This window comes from Scyliorhinus torazame, chromosome 21 (assembly GCF_047496885.1).
Source record: "Scyliorhinus torazame isolate Kashiwa2021f chromosome 21, sScyTor2.1, whole genome shotgun sequence".
NCBI classification, from domain to species: domain Eukaryota; kingdom Metazoa; phylum Chordata; class Chondrichthyes; order Carcharhiniformes; family Scyliorhinidae; genus Scyliorhinus; species Scyliorhinus torazame.
The window spans coordinates 132,419,330-132,431,712 of NC_092727.1; the positions used below are offsets into that span (position 1 = coordinate 132,419,330).

The 12,383-nt window shown below is 51.4% G+C and overlaps 1 protein-coding gene across 1 annotated transcript in view; it reads left to right on the forward strand.

The window, feature by feature from the left end:
• Positions 1–12,383, forward strand: part of LOC140398692 (zona pellucida-binding protein 2-like) — a 75,274-nt gene that overhangs the window by 50,657 nt on the left and 12,234 nt on the right. Inside the window, exons 6-7 of the mRNA XM_072487688.1 lie at positions 799–884; positions 2,962–3,139. Coding sequence (XP_072343789.1) covers positions 799–884; positions 2,962–3,139 — 264 coding nt within the window. The remainder of the gene's footprint in view (positions 1–798; positions 885–2,961; positions 3,140–12,383) is intronic.

Consider the following 12,383-nt stretch of genomic DNA (forward strand, 5'->3'; position numbering starts at 1 on the left):
TCTATTTTCACTTCCATAACATTGTTGCCTTCACATTTATCTCAGCCCTTCTAATGCTGATTCTCTGATCCATGTGTTTGTCATCTACCAAGTCAACCAATGCAATGTTCTCCCAGCCAGCTTTGCATTTTCCACTCTATTTGTTTAAATTCATTTGAAACTCTGTTGCCTATATCCTATCCTGTACCGTGGATGTCAGTTGGCTTGGTGGCTGGTTTGTGATGTGGAATGACTCCAACGGCATGGGTTCAATTCCTGTACCGGTTCAGGTTATCCATGATCTTCTCACCCTTGCCCCTCGCCTGAGGTGTGGTGACCCTCACTACCAATCACCTCTCTCTCAAAAGGGGGGAGTGGCCAATGGATTCTGGCGACTTCCATCCCGCACTGCTGTATGTTTCTATATTGAAGTGCAGGATTCGAGATCTTTACCCCTATGATTCCAACTGAACAGCTTTTCTAAACCATGTCCCTGATGCTAGACTAAACAAAATGGAGTACAGGGCCCGCCTCCGAGTGTTAGCTATACATGATAACCACAGCAGCATGGGTATGATCGTGTGATATGATCATTGAAAGACTTAAAGAGTGGTGGCATTTAATTGGATGATATTCCAATAATGTCTGCAAAGATTTTCAGAATGTCACACCAAGGTAAGGTGACGTTTTTTAAATTCACTTCTTTGTGAACCAGTCACTTAAAACTAAACTGATTGAAAAATCTGTCGAAGATCTGAGCTGTAGGCTCAACCTGTAACACAGCTTAAAACAAGAACTGTTTTCTCTTCAAACCTGCAGTGGATCCTTTTGGCTATGGATGGGAAGAAGTATGTAGCAAATTCATACAAGACTGTGAGGATGAAACAAACAGAAGAGTAGAGAAAGTAAGTTAAAGAACACAGAGCAACTCCTGCCAGGTCACTGAGATGTGTAACAATCTGATAGTGAAAGCCCATCTCCAAGTTTTAAGTGTAAGATGTATATCAGTGTATGAACACTTGGGCTCAGCTTTTCATTCCCGGGTCAGGTGCACAAAAGTGGGAGAATTCCCGGCCCCACAAACCCAACCTTTAAAAGTGATGCCCAGATGTCGGACTCTCGCTACAAAGAGGGGGTGGTGGGCTGGGTTTGAGGTCAAGGTGAGCAATCTGGGAAGAACTGAAGAGGCTGCAGGGGACGAAGGCAGGCTGGGGTTGGCCTGCCTCAGGGCTGCAGCACTGCCCAATGTTTAAAAATAAAGATTAAAACATGTAACATTCCCTCCTTTCCCACCCCCACATTCCTTATGTGCCATCGATGCCAACCCCCATAGGGCCAGGCAGTGGTGTACTGGTGTTGTCGCTGAACGAATAATAATAATAATCTTTATTGTTGTCACAAGTCGGCTTACATTAACACTACATTGAAAACACTGAAAATCCCCTAGTCGCCACATTCCGGCGCCTGTTCGGGCACACAGAGGGAGAATTCAGAATGTCCAATTCACCTAACAAGCACGTCTTTTGGGATTTGTGGGAGGAAACCGGAGCACCCGGAGGAAACCCACGCAGGCACGGGGAAAACGTGCAGACTCCGCACAGATAGTGACCCAAGCCGGGAATCGAACCTGGGTCCCTGGCGCTGTGAAGCCGCAGTGCTAATCACCGTGATACCGTGCTGCCCATGAGGTACTTCCATTTGATTCCGTCGAAGGCCTTTTCTGCATCCAGCGGGACGATCACCTCTGGGGTTCTCTCCCTTGGGGTCATTATTACATTCAGCAGCCGCCTGATGTTCGCAGTTAGCTGTCTACGTATGACAAAGCCCGTCTGGTCCTCTGCTACCACCTCTGGTACACAGCTCTCAAGTCTCTTAGACAGGACTTTCACGAATATCTTCGCGTCCAAATTGAGCAGTGAAATGGGTCTGTATGATCCGCATTCCGTCGGGTCTTTGTCTTTTTTTGGGTATCAGCGATATCGTGGCCTGTGTTAGCGTTGGAGGCAGGGTGCCCTTCGCTAGCGAATCTGCAAATATTTCCCGTAGGTGTGGGGCCAGGGTTGGTGCAAAATATTTGTAGAAGTCCACCGGATATCTATCAGGTCCAGCATCTTCTCTGCCTGCATGATCGCTCCCAGTCCTATTGGTGCTTCCTGCTCCTCTCCCCTGGCATGTCCAGTCAATTGAAGAACTGTTTCATCACTGTCGTTGGGATCGAAGGTGTACAGTCCCCGGTAGAAGGCCTCAGATGCTTAGTTGACCTTTTTTGGTTCGGCTACCAGTCCGCCTCTATTGTCCTTCACCTGCGCTATCTCCCTTGTGGCTGCCTGGTTTCTCAGCTGGTGAGCCAGTAGATGGCCAGCCTTCTCGCCGTCATCATAGAAGGTCCCCCGTGTCCGGCGGAGTTGGTGCAACGCTTTCCTGATGGACAGCAGGTTAAAGGCCATTTGTAGCTTTTTCCTCTCCTCCAGGGGTCCCACGCCACCAGGAAACCCGCTGGTGGGGGTCTCACTGGGAAACCCGTGGGCGAGGATGTCACTGAGAAATCCGCGGCGGGAGTCCCACAACACCGGGAAATCCGCGGGTGGGAGGCCCACAACACCGGGAAATCCGCGGGTGGGAGGCCCACAACACCGGGAAATCCGCGGGTGGGAGGCCCACAACACCGGGAAACCCGCGGGTGGGAGGCCCACAACACCGGGAAATCCGCGGGTGGGGGTCCCATTGGGAAACCCGCAGGCTGGGGTCCCACACCACTGAGAAACCCCCGGGCGAGGGTCCGCTGCCAACAAGAAAAGTGAATCGCGACAACCAGAGAAATCCAGCCATTATCACGAGGAACATATACAACACAGCTGTCCAGGGCAATTAAAATGCCCCACAACCTGCTACCATTCCAGTATTTCCATGTTATTCCTTCTCCATTCTGTCAGGGACCATCTCCTGATGTTGTGACGCAGCCTGTGTGTGATTCTGTTTCAGGCCCGAAATCGTATTGAGGCTTTCTTCAAGAAACAGAGTGTTGCATTGGAAGCGATGAAAGACAACACGCCCACCTTTTATTACATTGCAAATTCTCTGAACACAGTCCGATTGGATCATTGCCGGCCAGGGTTTGGAAAAAATAAGTTATCACACTTAGATTGTTCTGAATGCTGCGGTGAGTTGTGAGCTGCTGTTTTTGTAATTAGTGACTGAATCTTTCTGTGGCTTTTGTATCCTTTCCATAATGGGATGTCCAGGAATGCAGGTGGGGCAACTATTTAAAAAAAATGTAATTTATTCCAAACATATTCAAAAGTACAACACAATTCAGTACAACACAGGTGCGATTCCGGCTTGGGTCACTGTCTGTGCGGAGTCTGCACGTTCTCCCCGTGTCTGCGCGGGTTTCCTCCGGGTGCTCCGGTTTCCTCCCACAGTCCAAAGATGGGCAGGTTAGGTGGATTGGCCCTGATAAATTGCCCTTAGTGTCCAAAATTGCCCTTAGTGTTGGGTGAGATTACTGGGTAATGGGGATAGGGTGGAGGTGTTGATCTTGGGTAGGGTGCTCTTTCCAAGAGCCGGTGCAGACTCGATGGGCCGAATGGCCTCCTGCACTGTAAATTCTATGATAATGATGATAATTCAACTCACATTCCCAACACCCTCACAACTCACATTCCCAACACCCTCACAATAACATTCCCAACACCCTCACAATAACATTCCTATCATAGAATTTACAGTGCAGAAGGAGGCCATTCGGCCCATCGAGTCTGCACCGGCTGTTGGAAAGAGCACCCTACCCAAGGTCAACACCTCCACCCTATCCCCATAACCCAGTAACCCCACCCAACACTAAGGGCTATTTTGGACACTAAGGGCAATTTATCATGGCCAATCCACCTAACCTGCACATCTTTGGACTGTGGGAGGAAACCGGAGCACCCGGAGGAAACCCGCGCGCACACGGGGAGGATGTGCAGACTCCGCACAGTCAGTGACCAAAGGCGGAATCAAACCTGGGACTCTGGAGCTGTGAAGCAATTGTGCTATCCACAATGCTACCGTGCTGCCTAACACCCTCACAATAACATTCCCAACACCCTCACAACTCACATTCCCAACACCCTCACAATTCAGCTTGTACAATTTCTCCCCATTTTCAAACCCTCCACATCCTCTTTCCCCCCCCCCCCCACACCCACGACAAACAATTCCTCAAACATTGTCATGAACAATCCCCACCGTGTATCGAAGCCCCCCGCTGATCCCCCAACTCGAACTTGATCTTTTCCAGCCAAAGGCAGTCATACAGGTCTCCCAGCCAGGCCGCCAGCACCACCGACCCAGCCAGGTACCCCACCCCCCCCCACCCAGGCGGCATCACCGACCCAGCCAGGCCACCCCCCCTCCCCCGGCGGCATCACCGACCCAGCCAGGCCGCGCAACCCCCCCCCACGTAATGGGTTCATCCTCACACACAAGGAGGTCGAATTTACCCTATGCATCGCCTCGCTTCACACTCCCCTACGCATCGCCTCACTTCACACTCCCCATCCTATCTCCGCCCCCACTCCTTCCATTTATTCTTGATACTCACCACCTGTGCTCCCCCAGCCAACCATATATATTCCCAATCCTGCCCGCCCCCTGCCCTCCACATCCGGGAGCAGCAGCCACTCCAGCAGGGTATACTCCGGCAGCTTGGGGAAACCTCTCCATTCCTTCTGCGCAAAATCCCTCGCTTGCATACACCTGAATTCACTTCCCTTCGGAAACTCCACCCTCTCCCGCAACTCTTCCAGACTTGTGAACGACTCTTCCAGGTACAAATTCTTCGCCCTCACCAACCCCACCTCGCTCCACTTCCTGCACTGCCATCCATCTCACCCCGGCTTAAACCCACGGTTCCCACACAGCGGTGTCAGCACCGACATCCCCTCCATTCGAAGGTGTCTCCTCAACTAATTCCACACCAAGATCATCACTGTACCACTGGGCGGAAGCGACGGCGTCACCAATGCCCTCAGGTTGGATCCCCTACAGGACTCCTCCTCTATCCTGACCCACTTTTTAAAAAATATTTTATTGAAAATTTTTGGTCAACCAACACAGTACATTGTGCATCCTTTACACAATATTATAACAACACAAATAACAATGACCTATTTTATAAACAGAAAATAAATAAATAATAAATAACAAAAATGAAAACTAACCCTAATTGGCAACTGCCTTATCACAAGTAACACTCTCCAAAAATATAATTTAACAGTCCAATATATAATCCTGACCCACTCTTAACAGTCCCCCTCCCACCACCGTCTCAACTTCTCCACATTCGCCGCCCAGTAGCAATGCAGCAGGTTTTGGAGCGCCAGCCCCTCTTTCTGCCTCTGTAACAGAGCCCTCTTTACCCTTGGTACTTACCCCACCCAGACAAACCCGGAGATCACTGCCTCCAATTTCCGGAAAAAAGCCTTAGCGATGACGACTTCCGGGTGCGGCGATGACCAGCTGAGTCGCACGTTTCGGCAGCTCCCTGTGAAACGGACTTTTGGGCTCTTGATAGGAGCCCCAACGGCAATTTTAACGGCTGAAAACACCGTGCGGTAAACCAGAAGGGTGTTCCCCCTGGACACGGATGGAAAAAGGAGAGGAAAGTGGCCGGATTGCAGCGGATCCTTTGGAACAACGGCAAGGAAGGCAAGCAGAAACCAAGATGGCGTCGGAAGGTGGCAGTTTCATATGGGGCCCTGAACAACAAGAGTTTTTGAAACGCTGCGTGGAGGAGATAAAAAAGGAAATGAAGAAAGAGTTGTTGGCCCCGATATTACAGGCGATTGAAGGGCTGAAAGAGGAACAAAAGACCCAGGAGCAGGAGCTTCGGGTCGTGAAGGCGAAAGCAGCAGAGAATGAAAACGATATACAGGGCCTGGTGGTGAAGTCGGAGATACAGGAGGCACACCAGAAACGATCTGTGGAGAGGTTGGAGGCACTGGAAAATAACGCAAGGAGGAACAACTTGAGGATTCTTGGCCTTCCTGAAGGTGTGGAGGGGGCGGACGTCGGGGCATATGTGAGCACGATGCTGCACTCGTTAATGGGAGTGGAGGCCCCGACGGGTCCGTTGGAGGTGGAGGGAGCATACCGAGTTATGGTGCGAGGACCGAGAGCAGGAGAAGCTCCCAGAGCCATAGTGGTGAGATTTCTCCGTTTTAAGGATAGAGAAATGGTCCTTAGATGGGCGAAGAAAACTCGGTGTAGTAAATGGGAGAACGCGGTGATCCGCGTCTATCAAGATTGGAGTGCGGAGGTGGCGAGAAGGAGGGCGAGCTTTAATCGGGCCAAAGCGGTACTTCACAAAAAAAAGATAAAGTTTGGAATGCTGCAACCGGCAAGACTGTGGGTCACATATCAAGGGAGGCACCACTACTTTGAGACGGCGGATGAAGCGTGGACTTTTATTGTAGAAGAAAAATTGGAATGATTGGACTACGAAAATGAACGTTTGGACAAAGTGGTGGGACGAGTGGGGGGGGGGGCGAAGAGGGATTGTATGATTAATCCTGCGGTATGGTAACTTTTCTTTCTCCCACAGGTGGTGATGGGGGGAGGTGGGGAGGGAGAGGAGATGGGGCGTTGGCCATGGGAGGCGGGGCCGAGGGAGAGGCGCGGGCTTGGTTCCCGCGCTATGATAATTATGGCGGGAATAGAGAAGCAGGAAGGAGGGGGCGCCGCACGGGGCGAGCCGTGATCACGGGGGGAAGCCGAGGTCAGCCAGAGTTTGCTGACTTCTGGGAGCAACATGGGGGGAGTAATTACGCTAGCGGGGGGTCTAGCGGGGGGGGGGGGGGGAGGGGGGAATTACTGGGTTGCTGCTGCTGGGGAAAGGGGGGAGTGGGTGCGGGAAAGGATGGGCGGGGGGGCACCGTCTGGGAGAAATACAGCCGCGTGGGAACTGGGCGAGAAGCTGGAAAAAGATGATGGCTAACCGGCAAGGGGGGGGGTGGGAAGCCCCCCAACTCGGCTGATCACGTGGAACGTGAGGGGGCTTAACGGGCCGATAAAGAGGGCACGAGTACTCGCACACCTTAAGAAACTTAAAGCAGATGTGGTCATGTTACAGGAAACGCACCTGAAACTGATAGATCAGGTTAGGTTGCGCAAAGGATGGGTAGGGCAGGTGTTCCATTCGGGGCTGGATGCGAAAAACAGGGGGGTGGCTATATTAGTGGGGAAGCGGGTAATGTTCGAGGCAAAGACTATAGTGGCGGATAACGGGGGCAGATACGTGATGGTGAGTGGCAAATTACAGGGAGAGATGGTGGTGTTGGTAAACGTGTATGCCCCGAATTGGGACGATGCCAATTTTATGAGGCGAATGCTAGGACGCATCCCAGACCTAGAGACCGGAAAGCTGATAATGGGGGGAGACTTTAACACGGTGTTGGAACCAAGGCTGGATAGGTCGAAGTCCAGGACTGGTAGGAGGCCGGCAGCAGCCAAGGTGCTTAAGGATTTTATGGAGCAGATGGGAGGGGTGGACCCGTGGAGATTCAGTAGACCTAGGAGTAAGGAGTTCTCGTTTTTCTCCTATGTCCATAAAGTCTATTCACGCATAGACTTTTTTGTGTTGGGTAGGGCATTGATCCCGAGGGTGAGGGGAACGGAATATACGGCTATAGCCATTTCGGATCATGCCCCACACTGGGTAGACTTGGAGATAGGGGAGGAAACAAGAGGGCGTCCACCCTGGAGAATGGATATGGGACTAATGGCGGATGAGGGGGTGTGCTTAAGGGTGAGGGGATGCATTGAAAAGTACTTGGAACTCAATGACAATGGGGAGGTTCAGGTGGGAGTGGTCTGGGAGGCGTTGAAGGCGGTGGTTAGGGGGGAGCTGATATCAATAAGGACACATAAAGGGAAGCAGGAGAGTAAGGAACGGGAGCGATTGTTGCAAGAACTTTTGAGGGTGGACAGACAGTATGCGGAAGCACCGGAGGAGGGACTGTATAGGGAAAGGCAAAGGCTGCATGTGGAATTTGACTTGCTGACCACAGGCACTGCAGAGGCACAATGGAGGAAGGCGCAGGGTGTACAGTATGAATATGGAGAGAAGGCGAGCAGATTGCTGGCACACCAATTGAGGAAAAGGGGAGCAGCGAGGGAAATAGGGGGGGTGAGAGACGAAGATGGAGAGACGGAGCGGGGAGCGGAGAGAGTGAATGAAGTGTTTAAGACATTTTATAAAAAATTGTATGAAGCTCAACCCCCGGATGGGAGGGAGAGAATGATGGAGTTTTTGGATCGGCTGGAAATTCCCAAGGTGGAAGAGCAGGAAAGGATGGGATTGGGAGCACAGATCACGGTAGAAGAAGTGGTGAAAGGAATTAGGAACATGCAGACGGGAAAGGCCCCGGGACCGGACGGATTCCCAGTTGAATTTTACAGAAAATATTTGGACTTGCTCGCCCCGCTACTGACGAGGACCTTCAACGAGGCAAAGGAAAGGGGACAACTGCCCCCGACTATGTCAGAAGCAACGATATCGCTTCTTTTAAAGATGGAAAAGGATCCGCTACAATGCGGGTCCTACAGACCAATCTCCCTCCTCAATGTAGATGCCAAGGTCTTGGCCAAGGTAATGGCAATGAGAATAGAGGAATGTGTCCCGGGGGTGGTTCATGAGGACCAAACTGGGTTTGTGAAGGGGAGACAGCTGAACACGAACATACGGAGGTTGTTAGGGGTAATGATGATGGCCCCACCAGAGGGTGAAACGGAGATAGTAGTGGCGATGGATGCCGAGAAAGCATTTGATAGAGTGGAGTGGGATTATCTGTGGGAGGTGTTGAGGAGATTTGGGTTCGGAGAGGGGTATGTTAGATGGGTGCAGCTGTTGTATAGGGCCCCAGTGGCGAGTGTGGTCACGAATGGACGGGGATCGGCATATTTTCGGCTCCATAGAGGGACAAGGCAGGGATGTCCTCTGTCCCCATTACTGTTTGCACTGGCGATTGAGCCCCTGGCGATAGCGCTGAGAGGTTCCAAGGGATGGAGGGGAATACTTAGGGGAGGAGAAGAACACCGGGTATCTTTATATGCGGATGATCTGCTACTATATGTGGCGGATCCAGCGGAGGGGATGCCAGAAATAATGCGGATACTTGGGGAGTTTGGGGATTTTTCAGGGTATAAATTGAATATGGGAAAGAGTGAGCTGTTTGTGGTGCATCCAGGGGAGCAGAGTAGAGAAATAGAAGACCTACCGTTGAGGAAGGTAACAAGAGACTTTCGTTACCTGGGGATCCAGATAGCTAAGAATTGGGGCACATTGCACAGGCTAAATTTGACACGGTTGGTGGAACAGATGGAGGAAGATTTCAAGAGATGGGACATGGTAGCATTGTCAATGGCAGGGAGGGTGCAGGCAGTTAAGATGGTGGTCCTCCCGAGATTCCTTTTTGTGTTTCAGTGTCTCCCGGTGGTGATCACGAAGGCTTTTTTCAAAAGGATAGAAAAGTGTATTATGGGTTTTGTTTGGGCCGGGAAGACTCCGAGAGTGAGGAAGGGATTCTTACAGCGTAGTAGGGATAGGGGGGGGCTGGCACTACCGAGCCTAAGTGAGTATTATTGGGCCGCTAATATTTCAATGGTGAGTAAGTGGATGGGACAGGAGGAAGGAGCGGCGTGGAAGAGATTAGAGAGGGCGTCCTGTAGGGGGACCAGCCTGCAGGCTATGGTGACAGCCCCATTGCCGTTCTCACCAAGGAACTATACCACGAGTCCGGTGGTGGTAGCTACACTGAAGATTTGGGGACAGTGGAGACGACATAGGGGAAAGACCGGAGCACTGGGGGGGTCCCCGATAAGAAACAACCATAGGTTTGCCCCGGGGGGAATGGATGGGGGATATGGAATGTGGCAAAGAGCAGGTATAACGCAATTGAAAGATCTATTTGTGGATGGGAAGTTTGCGAGTCTGGGAGCGCTGACCGAGAAATATGGGTTGCCCCAAGGGAATGCATTCAGGTACATGCAATTGAGGGCTTTTGCGAGGCAGCAGGTGAGGGAATTCCCGCAGCTCCCGACACAAGAGGTGCAGGACAGAGTCATCTCAAAGAAATGGGTGGGGGACGGTAAGGTGTCGGATATATATAGGGAAATGAGAGACGAAGGGGAGACTATGATGGACGAACTAAAAGGGAAATGGGAAGAAGAGCTAGGGGAGGAGATTGAGGAGGGGATGTGGGCAGATGCCCTAAACAGGGTAAACTCGTCGTCCTCGTGCGCCAGGCTAAGCCTGATTCAGTTTAAGGTATTACACAGGGCACATATGACTGGAACACGGCTCAGTAAATTTTTTTGGGTGGAGGATAGGTGTGCGAGGTGCTCGAGAAGCCCAGCGAATCATACCCATATGTTTTGGTCATGCCCGGCACTACAGGGGTTTTGGATGGGGGTGACAAAGGTGCTTTCGAAAGTAGTAGGAGTCCGGGTCGAACCAAGCTGGGGGTTGGCTATATTTGGGGTTGCACAAGAGCCGGGAGTGCAGGAGGCGAAAGAGGCCGATGTTTTGGCCTTTGCGTCCCTAGTAGCCCGGCGCAGAATATTGCTAATGTGGAAAGAAGCCAAGCCCCCGGGGGTGGAGACCTGGATAAATGATATGGCGGGGTTCATAAAGTTAGAGCGGATTAAGTTCGTCCTAAGGGGGTCGGCTCAAGGGTTTACTAGGCGGTGGCAACCGTTCGTCGAATATCTTGCGGAAAGATAGATAGGGGAGAACAAAGAAGGCAGCAGCAGCGGCCCAGGACTTGGGGGGGGGGGGGAGGGATGGGGGGGGATGGGGGGGGGGGGGGTGTGGCCTGAGACAAGGCAGTTGCCAATTAGGGCTAGTTTTTATTTTTTGTTATTTAATATTTATTTATTTGTTGTTGTTTTTGTTTAAATTTAAAAAAGGTCATTATTATCTGTATTGTTACAATGTTGTGTAAAGGATGCACAATGTACTGTGTTGGTTGACCAAAAATTTTCAATAAAATATTATTTATAAAAAAAAAAAAAAAAGCCTTAGCGATGATGATCAGGAGGGTCTGAAATCAATCAGGAACCCTGGCAACACATTGATTTTAACCACCTGGACCCTCCCCGCCAATGTCAGGTGCAGCGTATCCCACCTCCTAAAATCACCCCGAACCTCCTCCATCACCGTTATCAGATTTCAATTGTGCATCGTCACCCACTCCCCCGCCACCTGGACCCCTAAATACCCAAACCTATCGCTGGCCATCCTGAATGGCAACACCGCCAGGTTGGCCCACCCGACCCGCCATATTCACCGGGAACATCTCACTCTTCCCGACATTTAACTTATATCCTGAAAAGGCCCCAAACATCTCCAGTATGTCCATAATTCTCCCCATACTCTCCAGTGGGTCCGACACAAACAGCAACAGGTCATTCTCGGACAGCGACACCCAGTATTCCCTACTCCCCCTCATAATCCCCTGCCACTCCACTGACCCCCTAAGGGCCATCGCCAAGGGCTCTATCGCCAGCGCAAATAGGAGTTGACCTGCTACAAACTTGTAGCCCCCTGAAAAAGTCAAAAACACACAACCTAAAAGAAACACCCTCCACAATACCCGTATCTTCCGTCTGCTGCTGTTCCAGCTTCTCCATCTCCCGTCGAATTCAGTTCTCTCCCAGTTACGGTCTCTTATAAAGTCATTGGCTTCTTCTGGCATTTAAAAATAGTCCACCCGACCTTCGAAAGTCACCCACAGTTTCACCGGGTACAGCACCCCGAACCGGATCTGCCTTCGATAGAATACCGCCTTAGTTTTGTTAAATCCGGCACACCTCTCCGCCTGCTCCGCGCCAATATCTTGGTAAATTCAGACCTGGTTCCCCTCCCATTCGCAGTTCCGCTCCTCCCTAGCCCACTGCAGGATCTTTTCCTTCTCCATAGACTTGTGGAGCCTCACAATCACCGCCCGCGACGGTTACCCTACTCTCGACTTCTGCATTAGGGACCTGTGCGCCCTATCTACCTCTAGGGCATTGTCCAGCAACCCCTCCACCACCAGCCCTGCCAGCATCCTCAAAACGTATTTTGTGGTGCTTGTACCTTCCACACCCTCCCACAGGCCTGTGATTTGTGGAATCTGCATCCTGGACCTATTCTCCTGCTCCTCTACCTTTGCCCTCAGCGACTTGCAAAGGTCCCCCAGGAGCCCCACCTCCACCTCCGATGACACCACCCAATCTCAATGATCGTAGACTACCTTCTCCATCTACCAGATCTGCGATCCCTGTGCCTCCAGACACTTCTCGACTCTCTCCATTGATCCTCTCAGGGGTGCTACTGCTTCCTCAATGGCCTTCGACCTGTCCCCGTACACCTCCTGTCT